Source organism: Phoxinus phoxinus (genome assembly GCF_949152265.1).
Source record: "Phoxinus phoxinus genome assembly, chromosome: 23".
NCBI lineage: Eukaryota > Metazoa > Chordata > Actinopteri > Cypriniformes > Leuciscidae > Phoxinus > Phoxinus phoxinus.
The window spans coordinates 10881412-10905173 of record NC_136898.1 but is presented as its reverse complement, the minus strand read 5'-3'; the positions used below and the strand labels follow the sequence as shown (position 1 = coordinate 10905173).

Here is a 23762-nt window from a genome sequence, read left to right as displayed (position 1 = left end):
TGAGTGGGCGTAGACACGATTATGTTCACATGACATTGCTGTGCTGCGTGGTCACAAAAGCTTCTCATTTTTTAAGCATTGCCGTTTCAAAACAAGTGATTTTAAACTGTTAAAGTGCAATAAGTAGCAAAAGACAACTCATTTCAGTATATGTGTGCGCTGTCTGAGAGAAGGTTTCTGAGTGCTGTCTGACAGACGCGCACACATGAAGCCGCTGCTCATAGCATGTGAGTACTGAACGGAGTTCTTTTTGCCACCTTATTGGGCTTGAATGGTTATACACATACTTAAATGTTAAGTTGCCTGTCTTTGCTAGTATCCTTGTTATCATATTAATGTATGTCTTAAGTGAACATAAAAAAGTAGAGAAAGAAAACCTATCAGTATATTGGATCCTTGCATTCAGTCTTAAAGTGACAGCAACCGAATAAACCTGCTGCCATCTGTCATCAATGTTAATCCAACAACAAAAGATAGAAAATCTCTCACTGCTTTTGACTGAATCACTTTTGTAACTTTAATAAGAAAAAAAAATGATTATTTACACAGTGAAGACTATGCAGATCATAACTTGTTTTACGACTTCTGAATGTACTTTATTTATTGATTTATTTAAGTAATTGCCTTATCAGTAAATAATCTTGTTAAATTTATCTGTAAATAATCATGTTAAACTTGTCAGTAAATAATCACTAACTAAATAAAGTTCGCTAACTTTCTTGTGGTTTTGTGTGTCTAGTCCCTCCCAGTGTTTCAGATGGCAGAGATGTTGGTGTGACCCTGGGTCAGAGAGGTGTCCTGCTTTGTGAGGCAGATGCTGTACCCGAGGCAGATTTTGAGTGGTACAGAGATGACAGGAGGTATGGCATATCACTTCAGGATATTCTGCTTCATCTGTTCCTTTCTTTAGCATAAAACCGTAACCTAGAAGTTTATGGAATCATAGATGGTTACATTAACAAAACAGAATTCTAATCCCACTAAATACACAAAAAACTACTACTGCATGTACAGTACTAACATTTAAATTAATATTTACGTTTTACTTATAAAAAAAATGCCGGCATGTAATTACATCTGAAATTCATTTCTGTAGTCACATCTATAATTATATATACAATACACAATTATTATAATTTCCTTACACCTTTTTCAATACAATAAGTACATTGTACCCAAACATTTTTGATACAAGTAGGCCTACACAGTAGTTAAAGACACCTAATATATATTGTAACCCAGTTAATTTTTTTTACTACAGCTGATATGTACAGTAACAGCTAGTTACTAGAGTTTTTTGTATTTCCTGTACACTATGTCTGTCAGAATTATAATATTGATAGTGACACTAAGAGGTGAAGGACAAATGTATTTCAGTAGCTGTACATGTCTGACTAGATGTGCTGTCATAAATTCACTGTTTTCAACGGAAAATACTTCACATTTGAGTGCCTTTGGCTGGATGTGTCTCAGTTGGTTCTCTCAAACTGTCTTTGATGTCAAGTGAAGAATAAGTTGTCACAATGTTGTATCATAATTAAATGTGCATAAGAGAGCGTGTGCATGTCCCTCCGCGTGCCGCTGCCAGTAATTCAATCCTGCAGTTTTGCCTCCTTTGAATGTATCCAGGCCCGCTGCAATCTGCGTCCGAAAATGTTGATGTTGTCATAAATGTAACCTCAAGCTTCAAAGGAGGCTCTGATGTAGCGTAAACAAGGCCGGGCTGATTCAAGTCTCCCCATTTGCTGACTGTTTCCCAGGATCTTCAATGGCTTTGATGGCATTGAGATCGAGGATGACGGAGGACTTTCAAAGCTGACTTTCTTCAACGTGTCCGAGGCAGACTATGGCAATTACTCCTGCGTCGCTATCAACAAACTTGGGAGCGCTAACACAAGCATCGTCCTATACGGTAAGTATCAGTAGTTGATGGTTTAAATCTAGTTTAAAAAACGGTTTGGAGCCTCTAATTCTTCGATTAGTTTAATGTACAAACTGTGGTTCGGAAGATAGTTATGTTTAATTTTATGCTTAAACCTTTGTTCAAAAAAAGCTCAGCAAAAGCAGAACTTCCAGCTGATAACGTTCCTGTAAACACTATGAATTTCCACTTGGTAGTTTCTAACTCGTGCAACTAGAGTTGTCAAAAGTCGGTAAGTTACTGAAATTAAAAAAAATGTGATGATACCAGCATTTCCCTCTAGCATTTTGGGCGCTGTTGAGCGGATTCTTAAACACCTCTGATTGGCCATTGTGTTGACTACATATTGTTGATCATTGTAGCCAATAACAGACATTTATGGTCACAGACATATACAATGGCCAATCAGAGACATAGCCTATATGTTGAGCGTGTGAACCCAATGGCCAATCAGAGCGCTCAAAATGCTAGAGGAAAATGCTGGTATCGTCACATTTTTAAATTTCAGTACCAATTTTTCGATACTTTTTGACAACTCTGTGCGACTATTAATCTTTGAGATTTCCTTCTCAGGATTCTCCTTCATTTGCTTTTGATACATGTTTTTATGTTTGTTTTTGTTGATGTAGAAATAATTGAACCCACTAGTTCAACGCTATTGCAAGGTTAGTAGTGTGCATGGGAATGTGGCGTCCTGATCACCTCCTAAAGCATGTTACAGTGCGTTTAATACGCAACGAAGATGCAAACATGGTTATTTTCACATCAACCGCAATGTGACGAAGCCAAGTTGTTGATATGGCACTCCAGTTTATCGTCGAGGTTGACGCACAAATTTTCCCTGATTTGAACAGGGTAATACAATTGTTGTGCCTCGTCTGACAGAATGTGATTGTCAGATTTTAAATTGGCCACTATTCCTATTAAGGGGTTATTAGCTTAAAATCCCATTTTGTAATGTCAATAATATATTCAGCACATTGAGTGACAGACTCAATTGCCGCTCTGGGATTGGCGGGGTACTGACATGCCTCATTCTGCTTTCAGTCACTGTGGGTTGATGAATGAGTCTCTGTTTTCTGTAGCCTAAACATGTTTCTCTTTCTCTTCTTTCACTTTCTTTCCTGTCTAACCTTCCTCCACCATGGCATGGGTTCATTATGTCAATGCATGCTCTCATCCGCCGTTTGTAAGTACATGTTTGCATCATATGATGTCTTTTGATGTTTGTGGAATTGTGAGTGCTTCATTATTACTCATTTGATGAGAAATGTACTTAAAGGAAAATTGTCATCATTTACTTGCACTCATACTTTGTTCCACGGAACAGGGAAAGAAAATTAAATGCCGTTCTCTAGCCCATGCAATTACAATGGGCAGGGACTGGAGCTTTCAAGCTTCAAAAAGGATGCAAAACACCATGAAAATATCATAAAAGTGCTGTAGTCCAAGACTTCTGAAGTCAAACCATAGATCGAGAGCATTAGTAATGCCCAAATCGTGAAAGAATCATTCTTTTGAGTTTGATTTTCAGTGGATTCGATCCACAAAATCAGGCTGAATGATTCATTTGAATTGGACTGATTCGGTCTTCAAGATGAGCTCACTGACACAGTGGTCTAGTTGCAGCGGTTAACCGCTCACTGGAGGTGAAGATTATCAGTTCAGTTTCTCACGCAGATCTATCGTTTGATTTCAGAAGACATGCACCATGACACTTTTATGGTACTTTAACATTATTTTTGAAACCTTAAAGCTTCAGTCCATGTTTATTATAGTAGCATGATGGGAAATAACAACCAGTGTATTATCACAGAAGAAAGAAAGTCATATAGGTTTGGAATGACATGAGGGTGAAATGATGACAGAATCCATATTTTTGGGGTGAAATATTCCTTTCAATGTACATTTGCCCCTTACAAAAGAGTGTTATGGTCTTACCTGGACATAATAACCACATTAATACACAATGGTTTATGGCACATAAAGCATACAGTACCATAGTATATAACAACTCAATATACCATGGTACTGCCACAGTAGGAGAAACCGGGGTCAAGTTATTTATTTATTTATTTATTAATTTTTCTCAGACTATTAAAATTATGTATTTCGGTATAAAAACTATTAATGTGTCTACAGTAATACTACCATTAATACACTTAAGTTGAGAATTATCATATTGATTATCAGACAAGAAATTTAAATTAAATTAAAATTGCAGTTTTAACAACACACATTGAGGTTAACCAATACATCTAAATGTGCCATTGATTTAATACTTAATATAGTTTTAGAATAGTTTGCATATTGTATGTTATAATATGATTAAAGCAACAGTCAAAGTGAGAGCTACATTATTTGAGATATTTTTTTTACTAAAATATACTTCTTATTTGCCAATTCAAGAACAACCTTCACCCAGACAGAAATGATGTTCATTACATATTTTAAAGATGAAAAGATTTTAAACCTTTTAATTCAGTCAGACAGGTTTTCATAAGTTGGTTTACTGGATTGCATAGCTGGGATAAAATGTGGAAATGAGCAAAATTACAGTCTGTCAGTAAAATAATTATAAAAAATATATATACTCTCCTTCAAAACCTCAGCAAATGTGTATTTTTCTGTCAAACTATTGCTCATTTCTGTGACATTGAGAGTCTTTACTGAGCATATGCTGAATAAATATCACTCTAAATTGTTTGCGATTTGAAGACATCGAGTGTGTTATATTTGCCTCTGGTTTTTCCTACTTTTTTTGTAAGGGGTCATTCCTCGCCTTGTTGATGTCTGTTACTGATTTGTCCTTGTATTGTCCTTTATTCTTTCTTCTCTGCCAAGAATAGAAATCTTGTCCTGGCCAACTTTTCTCCACTGTCTGACCTAAAAAAAAAGCGTGGGATTGGTAACCATGTCCTCTCCGGAGAGTCATTAATTGCATTGAATTTGATTGTGAGAACCTCACATTAGTATAATTACACTTGTGCAGGATTTACTCTAAGCTGTGGCTGCAGAATAATTGGATGGCTGTCCCTAAAGAAAGTACCGTACTCCCCTAAATCCAGGGGAAATTAGACTTCAGTCTAAACGGCCCATCAAAGAGAAGGATTTAATAGACAGCCATACTAATGCCATGACACAACGATTGTTTTGTTGGGACTGAATATTAGTGCTCTCTGATCTTTCACACCAAACGGGAAACATAAAAAAGGAAAGAAATCAAATGTCTACAGTGCTCCTAGAGGGACATGGTGATGGTTGAGGAAAAAGGATAGCTTTTGCAGCATTGACATACCTGTAGCATTAACAGCTTTTACGTTCCCCCGAGAAACTTTGCATTCACTCTTTCTGAAATGAGTTCTTTGCGAGCGAACGCAAAAAGCATTGAAATGTAACTTTTCCTCTCATCTAATATTTTTTTCCCCATTACCATGTCCTTTTAAGGGCTCTGTAAACATCCGTTTCCACCAAAAGTGTAAAAAAAACCTTTTTTCAATACATTTAACTAATTCAACTTTACATCTGTTCGTATATATTTATATATTTGGGGTTGCATCACTACTTTTTTTTAATTGACTTCTTGGCCAGAACTCAGTTGTGTTGTGCATTATTTAAATGACTTGCCACATGTAATCGGCTGTAAACAAGTCCTTATCTATCCTGGCTAACACCATATCTATACCGTAGAAACAAAATAGATTTATTTTACTTTAATAAGTCAAGTTGTCTACACTGTGTTATGTGCTTTGCTGTTTAGACATTCAATAACAAGAATATATCCCATGGCGCTGAGATGATGTCTGGAGTATCTACACTGCCAGTGTCAAGCACCACACACAGCTTCTGGAAAGTGTTCAGCGCAATGTGTGTAGGATTACCATGGTAGACAATACTTGAAACATTATTTTTGTTGTGCATAATTTGCACATGATGTTACAGTCTGTGACTGCCAATTGTTTTCAGTGGTCTTGGTTCCGGAAGTGTTCATCCCAGTCATTCTCTTGACTGACTACTGGGAATGCTCTGACTATAGGTTGAATTAATACAATTTCTTTGCATGAAACATTGACATCTGCAGTCACGAGTCCTTCATCAAAAAATCTGTCTTTCATAGACAACCTAGGAGATCTGGGAAGCTCTTGTTTGTTAAGTTTTGTTACAAGATGTTCACACATTGGCAGTAAAAAAGTGATTAATAGATGAAAAGTCTTACATATACGTCAAAGGTTTCAAATATAAAATTCTATTGACTTTTTTCAATATATATATTTTTTGAGTGTAGTCATTAAGTCATTTGCAATGCTTCATGGAAGTGGGTGGTTATTTATGAGATCTTTTGCCATGGATCTAATTTCCATGGTAACCATACTTTCTTATAGGTAGATCCAAGGAGGATTGTGAGTAATATAGTTCTTCATTGGGAAATTGACTATCAACCATGATTTTAGTAATATTATTATTATGTTTTTAAATGAAGCTGAATCACGCTGACATGTTGCCTTCGCTGATACATATTTCATCACTTAACAACCATGGAGTGATTGGAAGGTCTGGCTTGAAAGGTTTAAATGAAAAAAGAAAAAGAAAAATCTCCCTATGGACAAAATTAATGGGATTTTTTACTTGACTGTTGCACTCTATTGAACAAATGCAGCTGAAGTCTGAGTAGTTGACTAGTCGGTGCAACCCCTAAATATAAATATACGCACATACAGTACAGTACATTTCAACACTGAACATGTCTAAAGATGAAAAGAGTCAGAAAGAGTGTATTGCACGTTAGTTGTTGTTGCTTGTTTGACTGTCCCAAAGACTAAAACTCTACCTGATGACAAGGTACCAAACCAAAGACTAGAACTAGCCACACGTCTCCTGCTAAACCGTTATACAGAGCTGAATCTCACAAAACCATATCCAGGTCAGATTTGACCATAAAATCAAGCCTGTTTTCGAACCATTGAGATCTATATACTACTGTTCAAAAGTTTGGGGTTGGTATGATATTTTTAATGTTTGCTCACCATGGCTGCATTTACTTGATAAAAAAACAACAACTGTAATATATAATATAAAAATTCTGCTTTAATATATGTAATTTATTCCAATGATGTAAAAGTAAAATTTTTAGCAGCCATTCCTCCAGTCTTTCAGTGTCGTGCTGATTTGCTAACATTAACGAGTAACATTTCTTATTATTATCAATGTTGAACACTGTTGTGTTTATTTTTTGCTTACCTACCGGTAATTTTGTTCATGCAATAACTATATTTTAAAAAAAAGATATTTTGATTTTATGATGAAATATGATCCAGACAAGTTCTTGACAGGTTTCATGAGATTCCCATAAATTTTTTTATTTTTACTGATCAATCTGTTGGCATGATTACAGTCATGCTCAAAAGTTTACATACACCTTGCAGAATCTGCTAAATGTTCATTATTTTAACAAAATAAGAGGGATCATACACAATGCATGTTATTTTTTTATTTAGTACTATACGTTTACATTTAGTCCACAAGACAAACAAAAAAAAGCTGCATTTATAAAAATAACCCCGTTCAAAAGTTTACATACCCTTGATTCCTAATACTGTGTGTTGTTATCTGGATGGTCCACAACTGTTTGTTTTGTTTGTTTTTGTGTTTGTTTTCAGTTAAACTGCCCAATGTTCTTCAGAAAATTACTTCAAGTCCTGCAAATTATTCCGTTTTCCAGCATCTTTTGCGTATTTGAACCCTTTCAGCAGGATTTTTCTGAAGAACATTGGACAGTTGAACTGCTCAGGACAAACTAGGAAATCATGAACAACTATCACAGACACAGCACACAAACACAGTATAAGAATCAAGGGTATGTAAACTTTTGAATGGGGTCATTTTTATAAATTCAGCTTTTTTTGTCTTGTGGACTATATAAAATATCTTATTCAGGACAGTACTAAATAAAAACAACATGCATTTTATATGATCCCTCTTATTTTGTCAAAATAATTACAATTTTGCAGATTCTGCAAGGTGTATGTAAACTTTTGATCATGACTGTATGTTAATATTTGATCATCTCAGAATACGAATGCAATAGTTTTCATCAGACCAGCGCAGTTAATTCATTCTTTATCATTCCATTTGTTTTACTAAGACAATCACACAGTTGTCTGTGCCTTGTTTTACTCATCTGCCCTTAGTAATCTGGTTAAACGTCACCTTCAGTTATTAGTTTGTTTATAAGCAACCGCAAGTACGGCTGACCTCAGTGGTTGACTGGTCAATAATGCTGTGAGTGTGAGCGCAGGGTGACGAGATGTGCCCGTTTGAAATGAGGAGAACAGATGTTCCTACTATACAAATGTAACCACTAAAGACCCTCGCTTATATGTTAATCTGCCAATCTGGTGCGCTTTCGTCCCAGTTAGATGACCCGGCACCCCAGCAGAACCATTGCCAGAATACTCTAGTTTGACTTGATGAATATTTTTAGGCAAAAACATCTCATTTGGACTAAAATAATTGCCTAATAGCACCAATGGAAATGATTTACTTAATCATTTTGAGTTCATATTGTATGTTCTGTATTCCTATAAAGTGTTTTGTTATGTAATCTTTCTTTTAGTGGAGACGGCTTCTGTTTTAGAAATGACTTCATCCGATTTAGAGCACACGGCCTTTGAAAACAATGATTTGTTGGAAGGTTTGTGACACGCAAGCTACTAAATACAGTCCTGGACTACTAATCACTACAAACTCATCAACAAAGAGGAGTTGCTTTAATACTAACAGATTTTAACAAGTATGGCTTGACTAGAAAATAACGGTTTGGTGCAGTAGACCTACAGTAGAAAATGCTGACAGCTGACGGCTTTCGAATATGAGAAAAGATCATATTGAGGAAGTAAGATAGAATCAGAAGTGCAGATGCGTAGGTGAGAGTTCAGCGACGTTGCAGACAGTCTCAAGAAGAAAAGCGAGGCAGTTTACAGCACAGTTGGAGACCGGAGCTGCTTTTCCTGACACGTGTGACTCTTTTCAATGCTTTAGGACCCGGAGCAGTTCAGGACGGAAACAGCGGCACGTCAACGGTCTTCACACCCACCTGTCTACTTCTCATCGTACTTCTACATCTCTTGCTCAAGTTTTGATGCCGAAGATGTTTTCAGTGACGTCGCTCTCATCCCGGAGTCACAAAACCGTGCATGGGTTACCAAAAATGCCTGGAAATGTGCATGGGGTACCCAAGTACTTCCTTTTAATGAAGTAATCATGCATTTCTTTTGTTTATAATAGAGTTTAATAATGTAACTTCTCTTACATTGCTAATCATCACACTGGTTTGCCCCAGCGAATACAGTTTTGTATTCCGTAAAAGCAGATGACAGAGAGGCATGTCTAATTTTTAAATATTACATTTTATTTATTTTTGTGACTGTCATTTTAATTTAACTCTGTAACTCCTTAAGAATTCATATAGAATACAGCGTGATAGGGGAATAATTCAAGTCAAAGGCATGCGATAAGGAAGGGCATATGTCTCTCTTTTTTTATGTTAAATTTTCACTATATTTTTACTATACAGCAAAATCTAAATAAGCAGCAAAAAAGACACAAACACACGTTTTTGCTCTGTAATAATCACATCATGTTTCGTTTTGAGTACTTCTAATCTGCATTTTAGCATTTAAAACTCACAACCGAAAACAATGCGATATATACCAGTATGTTTTATTTTGATTGTTTTGACGACCAGAATGGCACAGTTGGACTATGCAGAACCAAAAGCTCTATATATATTTTTTATTTTTATTTTTTTTGTTTACACCACAAAGGAATAAATCAGACGTTGGAGTCATGTTAGTACATATGGGATGACAATGTATGAATCAAGGTTGAAAAATGTTACATTTGGAGCTTTGTGTAACTCCAAGTTATTGGATCCATTATGAGAGCCCAAAGAGCAATCTGCTAATACCTGTCCATGTTTAGGTGTAATGTTGTTTGTAAACTTGACATCAAATGTTATTTTTATTACAATGGCAGATTTTCAAATGGCTTTTTGTTGAATTTTGTCCAGATTTTGAGTTGTACAAACCAAACCGGGCGCTTAAATGCTCTTTATTTAAACACGTCTCGTAATCGTGCTAACTTCTCTGTGTGTATATGCATATATCTAACTTGTACAAAGGGACAATATGCACACTTGTTTTTACTAAAATTGTGAACCTGTTTAATACAATGCAACGTTTTCTATTTTTTGTTATTCCCTTTTTCAGAAGCTGTGTAATTTATTTCTCGAAAGGTATTATAGTAGATACAAGCTCATTGTGAAATCTGATGTCTAAATATTGAGAAAATCAGACTCATTTGTCCGTCAACATTTCATCACGAGCAGATGTCCTGTTACATCCATATTCTGGAGGGGGGAAAATAAAAAAAAGTGAGATTTGATTTGAATAGTTTCTGAAACTTACCATCGCAGTATTAAGGTGTTGGTTGAATTGAATAAGATTTTCTTCTCTTTTGTTGGAATGCTTGATAGGATTTATGCCTAATGTTTCCATTTTATCTCCAATGTGGTTAAAGGAATATTTCAGCCAAAGATGAAAATTGTCATCATTAATTCACCCTAAAAAAAAGATCATGGAATTCTGATATTGACCAATCATAACTATTCCTTATTTAGCCACTAGCAACTTAAATATTGTTCTGCAAACTAAGCTATCATTTGTCCTCAGATGACTTGAAATGTGGTGTGCAATTCATACGCGCCATTTCTTTTTCTTTTCATTTTTGGAGCTCAAAAGCATCTGTCCTCATTCACTTTCGTTGTAGTCTAGACATTATTTTGCGATTTCTGAAAATTATGCAGGTTTGGAACGAGTAAAGGATGACAGTTTACATTTTTGGATGAATTATCCCTTTAAATATCATACTTAATAAAACCACATATCAGATACAAATCAGTGGATTTTAAGCACAAGGTGTATGTTAATGAAAGGGAATGTCATGAATGTGCAAAGTTTAATGGGTGACAGTGTGTGTTCTTGCCCTAAAGGTGTATTATTCAATATTATGATTTCAATTTTCATTTTCTTTTTTTTTTAAGATATAGGGAACACAACCAGACATACATATTTCGTATATAGACAGATTAGTGAGACTAACCTGACAACAGTCAGACATCCACACTTTTACAGCACTATTGCAATTGGAAACCACAAAGAAGCACCTCCTGATAAATAATGTCTGTGGTTTCCTCTGGGGAAGACAGCGTTTGGATCACGGCTGATCAGTTAACAGAAACACAGGGCTTGTCTGTGCATGGCTGTAATGCTATTCATATGTCCAACTTGGTGCAAAAAAATTACTTTTTTTTTTTTCTCGGCCAACCATTAAAACAACCAGCCTGGAGAAGTTCACTTTGTTCCGCTGATCTCTATGGTTCCCTAGAGAGGAACAAATTAAGTATTTTAACTCCTTGTACTGTAAAGAAATTGTTTCGTCATATGTTTTTTCTTTAATGGCGATGGTGTGTTCATATTTAAGACTTACAATAATAAAATGTTGTATCTAAATAGAATTGGTCTGCAGTCTAATTGTGATTCTTACATTATATATATACACACACACACATATACGTCATCTCTCTATATTTAAGCAGCCTGTTCTCACGTAAATGCGTCTCTATAGCACGCATTGTGTTTATCGTGCAATTTATACGCGAAAATTTGTTTTTACGTGCATATGATACACAGTTTTCGTGTGCATTTGAAACACACTTCATTGCGTGTAATACACGCACCCCACACCCCTAATTCTACCCAAATGTATAATACACACGCACCCCACACCTCTACTAAACCTACCCTAACCTACCCATGCGTATCATATGCACGTAAAAACTCATTTTCACGTATAAATTGCACGATAAACACACTGCGTGCTATAGAGACGCATTTAGTGTGATCGGGTTGATTTAAGAGGATATATTTAAGAAAACTTTTTATTTGTAGGCCTATACACTACCATTACAAAATTTGGGGTCAATATATATATATATTTTTTTTAAAGAATACTTAGCATTAAATACAAATATTAAATACATATTCAGCATTAATATGCTGAAGCAAAAATATTAAGCAGCACAACTCAACACTGACAATAATAAGAAATGAGCACCAAATCATCTTAAAATGATTTCTGAAGGATCATATGACACTGATGACTGGAGATGATGCTCAAAATTCAGCTTTGATCATACGATAGTTATTTTAAACTTTAATATTGTTCCTGTGATCAAAGCTGACTTTTTTAGCATCATTACTCCAGTCTTCAGTGTCACATGATCCTTCAGAAATCATTCCATAATTTGACTGTATTTTCGATTAATGCAGCCTTGGTGAGCATAAGAGATATCCTTTAAAACATTACAAATCTTACCGACCCCAAACTTTTGAAAGGTAGTCAGTGTATTAATATTTCTGATTCTTGCCTAAATGTATATGTCCTATGTTCACTTGTTTATCCAGTTGAAAAATGAAAACGGGTTGAAACTAAAGCAAAGCCACACCACGGCAGGCTGATTCCAAATCAATAATTCAAAGCCCAGATTCTGAGAGCACTTAAGCACCGTCTCGATCCTCCACTTGTGTTCTGGTTAAGGAAGGAGGTGTCAGTATTGTAAGTGTTTTAAAGGGATTTGACAGACAGTGTGTGGGAGTGATGATGCACATGAGCTCTAAGTGCTGAGGTTGAGAATGAAGCTGTGAGATCCATTCTGAAAGTGACGCGAGAGCTGTCTGTAATTGAATTTAAGAAAGGCTTCGGTGAAGACTCTTAATTAAAGACTCACATTTCCCTGTCTTTCTTTCCTTTTCTTTTTTTCTTGCCTGATTGTTCATTGTGAATGACTGGCTGTAGTGTCGCTCGCTGCTTGTTAGAGAGGCGCCAGGTGACAAACACTGCGGTGTGGAAGACTATTATGGCGCTGAGAGACAGCTGAAAAAGTGCGTAAACAGCCGGATCAGCTTTACATATCTGAAAGAGAATGACGGACACAAAATATAAAGCTGGATGGATGAATGCTTTGAGTTTTTATTTAGGAGAGACCGAGGCTAGTTATCATAAGAGTTCCTACTGCGAGTAACTGAAGAATTTCACATGAAAAATGTATCTGTGTTCTGAGGACAAGGGTTGTTTGTTTGTTTGTTTATTTGTTTTTGTTTTCCGTGTGTGTGTGTGTATACACTGCCTTTCAAAAGTCTGAAGTCTCTTATGCTCACCAAGGCTGCATTTATTTGATCAACAATACACACACAAAAAAACCCCAGTAAAAATTAAATAATATTAAATAAAATAACGTTTTAAAATAACGTGTGTGTATATACCGATTTGATATATTGTAGCTATTTCAAATTTGTTGTTTCATAATTGTTTTATTATTTATATTTGGCTGAAAACTATAAGAGGAGGTTATTAAATGTGAGGTTCCCATTGTGACAACTTACCCCATATAATGTGAAGACATTCTCTGCTCTTGGGACATGTTGTCAAAAAATTTTTTTTTTCTTCTGGACCTTAACAATGAAACTGTTAACAACTTTTATGTAGCCAAGACTTTACTGTATGTGCCTATACAGAAATTACCATAATCCTACCATGAGAATATAGATATGGATATACAAAGAATTAACTTGCATTTCAAGAAAAATGGTGGGAAGATGTCACAAGTAGAATTTGGCTTTCGACAAACAAACAGGCAGATGTTGAAATTGAATATTCATCGAGTTTTAAACCGGGGGTAGAGGAGGTGAGAAAAATGTTGCGTAACTTGCCGATTTCTTGCCAATCCTTTGTCTACAAGCTATTAATGTTCAACATGAAAACAAAAGATGGAAGCCCGGGAATGATCACCTTTTATGCTTGGAGGTGAAGGTACAATCACATCCCTTGAAGCAAACAAAAGCCTGCTCAGTTTCTGCCTTCTGTACTCCTGGTGGACGTCTTTATCTGAGTGCCCAGGAGCGCCCCTCTGGAACATGCCATGAGAGCTGCTTATTTGGAAAGACAAATATGTGAATAAATAAGCATTTCTACAGACCGCATTAACTTGACATGACATTTCTTGGCTGCATTATCTTTAGGACGGCAGCCAAACCGTGAGCGTATCGCCAATAGAGCAGGGCCAGTGTGGGGAGAGATGTGCGAGGTAAACTGTCTTTATAAAACATGCAGCATGTCAACACTGGGAAACTTGTTGTGGAATATTGAACCGCATGAGTTAGGGTACAATGGTTAATAAATTACTTTTTACATTCGGATAGACTACAATAATCATTTCGCTGCTGCTGGACTAGTACATCACTGCCAACCGAGCTCACTTTTCAGCAGCCGGCGATAGTATTTAATAAAATAAAGTTTAAATTAAAATATGTGTCCTTAATAAATAAATAAAAATGTTATAAAAGCAATTAGGCACTCAAGGTTGTGCTTATCGGTAAGTCGTGAATATATTCACAATATATTATGACCTCTTCGACCTTTATAGTGCAACAGTGCTCGCCCACTTTCTTCCATAAGTATTTTGTCCATTTATTTCTCTTATAGGGATTTCGAAAAAGTATTTCTTTAGAGCATTATAAATCATGAACTAAGGCAACCAGCTACAAGGTGAATCATAATATTACAAACTTTGATTTGAAGCAAAAAAAGTATAAAAAATCTGACAAAACTCAATTATTATATAACTCAATTATTATTAAAACTCAATACTCAAAACCAAATTACTTCTGGAACCCAGCTTTTGCACTCTATTCAAAATAGTATAGAGATGGAGTGATATTTAAATTCTGATCTAAATCAATAATTGTTTTCACATTATTGCTGATTAAGGAATACAAATGCCAATGATAAAATTCGATATAGCCTCTTTTATAAATATATGAAAACACTAAAAATCTAAACTCAATCATTTTACATGCTGCAAGTGAATATATGCATCACAATATTATAATGTACAATGTGAAAAATGGATTTCATTTGCTACATTTGTAAGTGTTTTTTAAATATGAACTAAGTGAGCATTAGATGACAAAGGTAATCAGATAACACTTTATTTTAGTGTCCTTGTTACATATGTTACATTTACTTACTGTAGTAATAACAGTAACCTATCCATAATTACAGCAATTAACCATAAACCAAACCCTATTCCTGACCCTAACCCTATAGTAAGTACATGTTAGTTATTATTACTCGGCACTAAAATGTATAATACACTTTAACAAGGACACCTTAAAAATAAAGGGTAACCTAATAAATGAGAATGCACAATTAAATAATATCAATAACCCATATGGTGCCGATATATCGCGCATCCCTATATTTAAAAGATTCCACGACAGTATACGTTAGATAACTAACAACTCCAAAACTAGAAGAAAATATTCTTAACTTTATTACACAGAACACATACAACAGTCTTGTACTCATTTTCCAATAGTAAAAAAAAGAAAAATACAACTACGGCTGTACATGCACATTGAGAGAGCTGTGTGTTGCAAATGTTAAGGTATCATACACTTTACAATCGTAACTAGATAGAGACAGTCAGAAAAATAAATACAAACATACAATACAGTTTTGCAAGGGAGGGCAAAATATTATTTTTTTTTGCCAAGAGATTTTGGGTGAAACACAGTTGCTATGATTAGATGTACCATGTATACTCGCAGCAGTTTTAAAATAACAATGATCAGGTCAGCAAAAATCCAGAGTGCTATTATTGAACGTTTGCCATTTTGTTCCCTTCAGATGACAATAAATATAAATATATAAATAAAAAAAATAACAAAGAAAAACAATTACATTCTGTTTGTAACTTAAATGGGTTTGCAATGCCATTTCAGATCCTGTACTGTATACAGATCACTCTGAAGGTTGTGAAATTCATCCCAGCAGTTAAAATGACATCGCTGTCTTCACCGTCACAATATAAGCGTTTTAAAAAGTTAACCAACATACCAAAATTATACTCTAATAATCTACAGTAAAACCTATTCATGTACTTTAACCTGTTACAAAACTCACCAGAAATCATTGGGCAATTTCACTCGAAACACATTTGAGAGACCGATGTTTAATGACACTTATCAAAAGATGATTTTATGTTTTTTTTTCTCCGCAACATTGAAATAACTCAATTAAATGAGTAAAACCAAAGCCGGCTGTTTACAAAAATGCAACCCAAGCGGAAGTTTCCAGGGTCGATACTGAGTCTATTCGATTGCACTACCACATGATATTTATGAATGCACGCAAGGCACGACGCTAACAAGGAAAAGGTGCGTTGATCTCCGCAATTACACCGTCCTTATATTTAACAATCAAATAAATCCAGGATAAATATTCATTTGCATATATATCTTTTTTTTTTTGTTCACATACAGCATTTTTAACACACTGCATGGTTAAGAACAGTGTCATACTTAACTTAAGAGCTCATGAATGTCATGATCACAATGAGGTCCAATTAATATTTCAACTCGGCGTTCACATGACATGATCTGGTATCCGTGAGAGATATCGCATGCGAACCTTTTGCAAGAGTCCGCCATGCTAACGTCAGTCACAAACACCATTCAGTCGGTCACAGAGCAGCATCACTTTGGAATCAACTGAAAGGGCATTTACAATCTATGGGCATATATTTATTTTCTCAATGATGTGGCAAACCTTGGACTTTCGCATTCGTCTTCAGTGTGTTTGTCTAGCGCTGTTGACAGTGCTCACTGAAGCTGAATGCAGACAGCTCACGGACAAGGTCTCATTTTAGCGTTGTGAAGTTAGTCGTGTGGGTTGAGTGCATGTGACTGTCTGTATTTCCTCACCGGTTCTTTTAAGCTCTCGTACATTGCTAGCTTCTAATAAGTGGACGTTTCTGGTGGGTATCCGAAATCATTCACGAGTGTGTTGACGGGTCGGCCTTCGTGGAGTAACGAGTGCGAACGTGCGTCTGCTAAATCTGCAGACTTATGAAAGGAAAGATATGGAATATGAAATAGACGGAAACCGAGATTACCATTTTCTGTCACCTGCTCAGACATGCACAATTTGACATTTATATGACATTATATTAGTGTGGAAATTAGTGCTAAAGATCACGGATAAATTGATGGTTATCACCCACAGATATATGCAACGAAATGTGTCTCTTACTGGAATTGATTTTTTTTTTTTTTGTCCTCAGAAGTTATTAAATATCATATTTTTTTATTATATCATTTGCGATAACAGTTTTGGCTTCTGTCAAAATTACTTCACCAAGACTCAAGAATACAAAATCATACACACTTAAAAGAAACTCAGCACCAAAAACCTGAGAAAGAAGTTTAAACACTCCAGTAGAGCCATCCAAAGCAAATTCAATCCGTTTGAAATAATGCATTATGTATCTGGAAAGGGATTTACAACAAAATATACAATGACTGATATTATTTGGTTGTATGAAATTTGACCTGTTGGATATCGAGACTAACTAAATCACCCTTCGGACTTGATAGAGGGAAGGTTCCTCTGTCCCATTTGGTACGTTTATGATCAACCTAAAGGGTATTTATATGAGGAACAGATTTTATGTAGCTTACATTAGGGCATACTGTCTGTGTCTACGATAAAAACATATCTAAGAGCAGCGTAAAACGTATTAGACCAGTTAAGGAGTCTATCCTACTGCTTGTAACTATGTCAGCTCAGTACAAGTACACGTGCAGGTTATCTTTGTGATTCCTTTATCATTTGAACACCATTAATGGCAGATGAGTATTGATGGATGTTTTTAGGAATTGTGTGCTATTATTATATTGAACGCATAGGTCTTTGTGTGTGTGTGTGTGTGTGTGTGTGCGTGTGTGTGTGTGTGTGTGTGTGTGTGTGTGTGTGTGTGTGTGTGTGTGTGTGTGTGTGTGTGTGTGTGTGTGTGTGTGTGTGTGTGTGTGTGTGTGTGTGTGTGAGAGAGAGAACAGTATTTGCATACATCTGTACATGTACAGTAAATCAAATAATCACATACAGCCTCCCCAAAAAGTATTTGGACATTTGAGCCTAAATTAGAGTGTAATTGCATTAGATAGCAAAACATTGGATAAAATAATTTGCCACTACATGAATAAATGACATATAAAAAAAAAAAAAAAAAAAAAAAGTAAAACTATTTAAAAAAATGTTTTTACTTTTTTTTATTGAACAGTTTATGTGCTGAACTACACTGGAGGAGAACAGGAGACTTCATACATCCTCTAAAAAAAAAATGGAATGGAAATGCAAGAAAAGTGAAGTTAGTTTTAATAAAAAAAAGTGTTTTTTTTATAACCCTTCAATTTACATTGCTTGTAAATGCCACTTGGTATAATGACATTCACACATTTTTAAGTGTGGCTTAAGTGTCCAAATACTTTCTGGGCGCACTGAAGCATTTTTAAATCTCTTTGTTTCTTTCTTTTTTGCTGTTTGTCATTTTTAGCAATTATTTAAAAAAAGAAAGAAAATCATGTTATTTTACAGGAAAACAGGACACACCAGTAACCTCAATTCACACTGTTCAATACTGAGCAAAAAAACCATTCAGTTATTCACAATTACATGAATTTTTGCTTCTCTTTTCACATACAAAAGGTTGGAGAGACACATAGAGTGGTTCTATTATTATTTCTACCCAGCTAACAAACTGACTCCATTCACAGTCCAGTTCACGGTTTCAAAACACGGTTAAACCCCAAAGCATCTTATTACAGACCCATAAACCCACACTGACACTTCCCTTCAGAAATTAAACATAAGGGAAAACGATTTAAATGGCGATGATGATGATAAGAACCGATAAAGTACTCTCCTTCTCTGAGTGTGGGACTGTGAGTCTGTTTGGATGGAGAAGCGGACGCGCTGCTTTAGCATCAAAACTTGCTGAGGATAGAGAGAGTTAAAACCAGAGTTAGAAGCAAGAGTGAGCTGGTTGGCGATAAGGCTGCGTTGTTCATATCGTGCATCGCTCCGGGGCCTGCGGGAATAGAAACCCCACATGTTAACAACCTCCCAAACATCCAACGTGTGTATCATCATGCATTACGCTGCTCAAAGAAATTGCTGCGAATACACCTCTCAAACATCGCCAGAGTTAGTGGATGCCTCAAGGTGACAAGACGAGAGCTGATGTAATTGCATTAGGCAAACATTTGACACAATCGTTGATTGTGCCAAGTTATACTTGACATGGGTTTTGTGCATAAATTAACATGCATTTAGTTATTAGAAGGAGCCTCTTACCGTACAAAATAATGCTGGCGTTTGTTATTCCCAGCGTGTTCATGGCCACACAAGTGTAGTTCCCATAATCCTCTTCGGAGACGTTAAAGAAGGTTAGCATGGACTGTTTACCCTTTTTTTCGATCTTGACCCCATTGAATCCGTTGAGGAGTCTGGAAAATTTGAGGTCAAGTTAGAAGCGTGTTAAGATGAGCCGTTATTAAATCTACGTAAGCGGACGGGTGACGGCACAAATTAACATGCCGCTCTCTCGCAGCTGCATGTGACGTAAATGTCTAACAAATACAGTTATTTTTATATTTTTAATTAACAAGGTCTGTCGGGACCATGGCTTAGCGCAGGGTTGTCCAAACTCTGTCCTGGAAGGCCACTGTCCTGCAAAGATTATCTCCATCTTGCCTCAACACACCCGCTTGGAAGTTTCTATGCCTAGTAGTGTTGACACGATACTGGAATTTCCAACTTCAATACGATGGGCGCTATCATACACCCGGCGCAATGCAGCGCAAGCGCGACGCAAGTGTTTTTAGCTAGTTTCAGCCCGATGCAGTTATCATTTTCACGTCCTGCGTTGCTATTTTGAGGCAACTGAAATAGACTGCGCCATTGACCAACTGAAACCTGGTCTAAAGTCAATGGTGCAATGTTTCTTTTTTTGTTATTTAAAGAGCGCGTTAGTAATGTGCGCCCATTGGCGGGTCCACAACGCACGTACACTCTGGTTATTAAACACACAGGGATGCACAGCAGCACACAAACATCCCAAATATTTCAAATAAAAACACACCCATTACTCATTAAGAGAATAGCGACAACCCTTTTAGACCATGTGACTGGCGCGCCGACCATTTTTCCCGTCGTTAAACTAGCAAAAGTGGATTCGGACACGCCCTAAGTGAACTTGCGCCCTGCGCTTTAGACCATGCGCTTAGACCACGCGTTAAAATAGGGCCCGATACCTTTAATGAATATAGATATTCGATACCATTTTCGATGCCACAAGAAAAACTGCCATATACATATATACTGCCATACATATTTACATGCGTATATACAGTTTGTTATTATCTCTTAATGTTTTGATAATTTGGGTTATTTGGTTGCAATAGCTTACACACATCACAGGGTTTTATTTAAATCGTTGAACTACATTTACAAAAAATACAAGTAAACAGTCGTTAATAAAAAAAAGAACTAGCCAAATTGCAAACGATAGAACAAATAAATACAATAGAATAAAGAGACAAATGAAACAAGCATGGTTTTAGGTTTTTCAGGTAGGTCTAATGTTATTCAGGTAAGAAATACTACAGAAATTAAAGTAATCAAATAAAAATAAAATAACACTGGATAGTTTTTTATTGTAAAAATTCAATACAGATTAATGCTTACAATTAAAGTTACAAAAGTTATGCAGTCAAGAGCAGTGAGTCTCTTGTTCTTTGATGACAGACAGCAGTTGGTTTATTAGGCTGCTGTCACTTTAAGAGTTTATGCACGAATCCAATATACAGTTACACAACATGCGTTCTCTCAACTATTTACATTACAAAACTAACTGCATTTACCTGAACACTCGGCAAGACGGGTACTTTGGTACTCTCAAGTTGAGAGACAGCTTCATGAGGCCGCCACTTACATGTGGTGCACGCGCTTTTAGTGTGAGCGCGAAACCTGCGGGAATGAGTAAATGTATGCACAATACAAGCACTATTCAACCGGAGCAAAAGAGACGAGTGAGTGACAGGATGCGGGTGTGTGTCACTTCGCCGCCTGAGAGAAGAGAGCAAGAACACACAGCCTGTATCGGTGTATCGATACTACAGAATATCGAAATATCTGTATTTTTGACAACACTAATGCTTAGCAAGATCTTGATTAGCTGGATTATGTGAGTTTAATTGGGGCTGTAGCTAATCTCTGCAGGACAGTGGCTTTCCAGGAGCAGGACTGGACACCCCTGAACTACCAGTTTGTTGAGCCTTGGGAGATGCTGGTTCCAATCCCATTTGCTTCTCTCTCTGCCTAAACATTTCCTGTTTGACTTTCACTGTCAAAATCAAATCAAATCAACCGTTAGCCTTACCTGCGCTCCCCCTTATACCACTGAAAATCCGCCAGAGGAACCGCAGACGCCTCGCACCACATAACTCCTTTCTGGCCGACGGCCGTTCCTTTGCTCTGAGCTTGTGAAATGACCGGTGGGTCTGTGAAATGAATCACGTGTAATTTAGGAATTCATGAAAAAAAGCGATGGATGGCATTAACAGGAATTAGCTTAAAGTGAATGAGACACTCACAGTTTACAGTAACCTGAACAGTCCTCACGTCTGGAGGCGAGATGTCGTTCGAGGTGATGCAGTCGTACGAGCCGGACATGTCTTTGGTGATTCCAGTCATTTCCACATATTCACCCTCGGTAATGATTCTGTTACCTGTATCAATACACATGAGGTTAAAGTAATATTAACATACATAAATTCATAAACCAATGCATTATAAAATGACTCTGGGTAAAAGGCCTGAGGGGCTACAGTGGTATAGTGGAGATATAGGGATGTACGTTTGCTACAAGGAACATCTGTCACGGTATGCAAATACTTTTGATTTAAAAAAAAGTATAACTTTTGATAAAAAATACTTTTATCAATACTTTTGATTTTTTTTTTAAAATAATTATATATATGTACCTATATACCCTATGAGCACAAGCATTCTGCATCCCATTTATACATTCATAACTCAATCTCAAACCTATGTCCTGCTATTTTTTCTGAGGACAGCAGCTGAAAGTATCATAGTAGTGTCATAATGCCACAATCATTCTTGCTTAAATGAATTTCCAACATGAGGAATGTATTTTCTCAAGCAACATGAGAAACGCCACTGTTCAGGAATCCTAAAGCAGGCGCACGTATTCTGCTATGATCTGTCTAAAACGAACAGCATTTATTCTACATTATCTCAATCTGAAGGAAGAAAAAGGTTGGTGAATGTCAATAAGACAAATATGTTACGCTTGGCTGACCTGGACTGACCCTCTGTTGTTGCTTTCGATCATTACACAAAACCCACCTGATCTCCAGTTCTATTATCAAGCAAAGAAACGATTCAGTTATTCCTCTGAGGGAATGAAATAAAGTTTCACCCTCAGGTTCAGACCGCCAGTTAGTGCAAATGCCACTCACAGCACACACTGCACATCATGGCATCTCATTAATACAGCCTCAGTCCTTCATTTAGTGGAAAGGTTGAGGAGTGGACTTAGGTTGTTATTTTGTTTCTAATAACGTGGCCTTGGGGATTGTAGGAGAAGATGGTAATTATGCATATCTCCTTATATGACTCATAATGCTTATAAAGTTTGAGCAATGGTTCACCCCCAGATTACGCTCAACATGAGCCAAAGCCTGAAAATGACATCCCCTAATTTTAAACAGTACTATTCATTATATAAGAATCTGTCAATGTGAGAAGAGACTAAATATTTTAAATATAAACTGGCCTTTAAGTGTGAAGTGAACCATATGACACCGCTGTTTTCTTATAGTAAAGTATTTCCGTCATCATTTACTCACCCTCGTATGGAAGCTTGTTTACGCCATGGAATAAAAAAAGTTAATTGTGACTTTTTATCTTCACAATTTCTTGCAATTGCGAGTTTATAACACAAAAGCTTTATTTCTCAGATTTGCGAGTTATGAAAAGTCACAATTAAGCTTCCATGCCGTAATCCAAACTTGACTATTTTCCCTATGTGGAATATACTGTAAAAAAAGAGGATATTTTGAACAAAGTTTGTCCATACAACATTGTTTTGGACCCCACTGACTTTCACTGTATAAAACCTCAAAATATATGATGTGTTCCACAGAAGATAATATACTTCCTTTATGATTTTGAATATGATCAACGTGCTCAGGTGTTCAAGCCAAAATGTATTTAGAATATTTGTCATTTTAGATTATGGAGTATTATTATTTACAAAAGCCTAGGAAAAGACCAAAAAAAAAGTTGTTCAGACAGAAAAAATCAGAGCAATTTAGACATTTCAAATGATGCTTTCTAAAAATCTCACTCCCAGCAACCTTTTGGTGTTCTCGTATAAAAGTTTTATAAGATACTCTATGCATGTTCAAACCACCACTAAAACACTGAGAATTACCAGTGAAGGTCAGTGTTTCTCACTTCATAAACTCTTATGGTAAAGTACAGCCAAAAGGATTTTCCTCAAATTTTTCACAGACAACACTTATTGAATCAACTGCAGTTGTACGTTTGACCCTGCTGTTCTTTTACGTTCACAGGAAGTGTGCTTCTAATTTTACAGAGCGAGTTTTTATTCACACAGGGAATTGATTTTATTCAAAGTGAATGTGTTTATTCTACAAAAAGCACTCATTACCTCTCTGTAGTTATACGTCGGACAAAGAGCATACAGTAACGCGTGTAGCTCGGATGGTGATGCAACATTTTATTTATTCTCATGTAGTTTTCATTTATATTTAGCTATTAAAGTGGTCAGTTT

At 36.2% G+C, this 23762-nt stretch overlaps 2 protein-coding genes across 14 annotated transcripts in view; one reads left to right on the top strand and one right to left on the bottom strand.

Annotated features, from left to right (window-relative positions):
- Positions 1–11495, top strand: part of ntm (neurotrimin) — a 274033-nt gene extending 262538 nt beyond the window's left edge. For 2 of the 7 annotated variants that reach the window (XM_079598670.1, XM_079598669.1), the window contains 5 exons: positions 740–860; positions 1761–1912; positions 2551–2586; positions 8535–8612; positions 8960–11495. In XM_079598670.1, coding sequence (XP_079454796.1) covers positions 740–860; positions 1761–1912; positions 2551–2586; positions 8535–8612; positions 8960–9060 — 488 coding nt within the window. In that variant the 3' untranslated portion in view covers positions 9061–11495. The remainder of the gene's footprint in view (positions 1–739; positions 861–1760; positions 1913–2550; positions 2587–8534; positions 8613–8959) is intronic. The other 5 variants (XM_079598671.1, XM_079598673.1, XM_079598672.1 and 2 more) reach the window with 5 other exon arrangements.
- Positions 11496–18155: 6660 nt separating this feature from the next.
- The window catches only part of opcml (opioid binding protein/cell adhesion molecule-like), a 169771-nt gene continuing 164164 nt past the window's right edge, over positions 18156–23762 (bottom strand). For 3 of the 7 annotated variants that reach the window (XM_079598665.1, XM_079598661.1, XM_079598667.1), the window contains 4 exons: positions 21535–21669; positions 21321–21441; positions 19235–19386; positions 18298–18874 (listed from right to left, as the gene is read on the bottom strand). In XM_079598665.1, coding sequence (XP_079454791.1) covers positions 18762–18874; positions 19235–19386; positions 21321–21441; positions 21535–21669 — 521 coding nt within the window. In that variant the 3' untranslated portion in view covers positions 18298–18761. Of the gene's footprint in view, positions 18969–19234; positions 19387–21320; positions 21442–21534; positions 21670–23762 lie in introns of all 7 variants that reach the window. The other 4 variants (XM_079598666.1, XM_079598662.1, XM_079598664.1 and 1 more) reach the window with 3 other exon arrangements.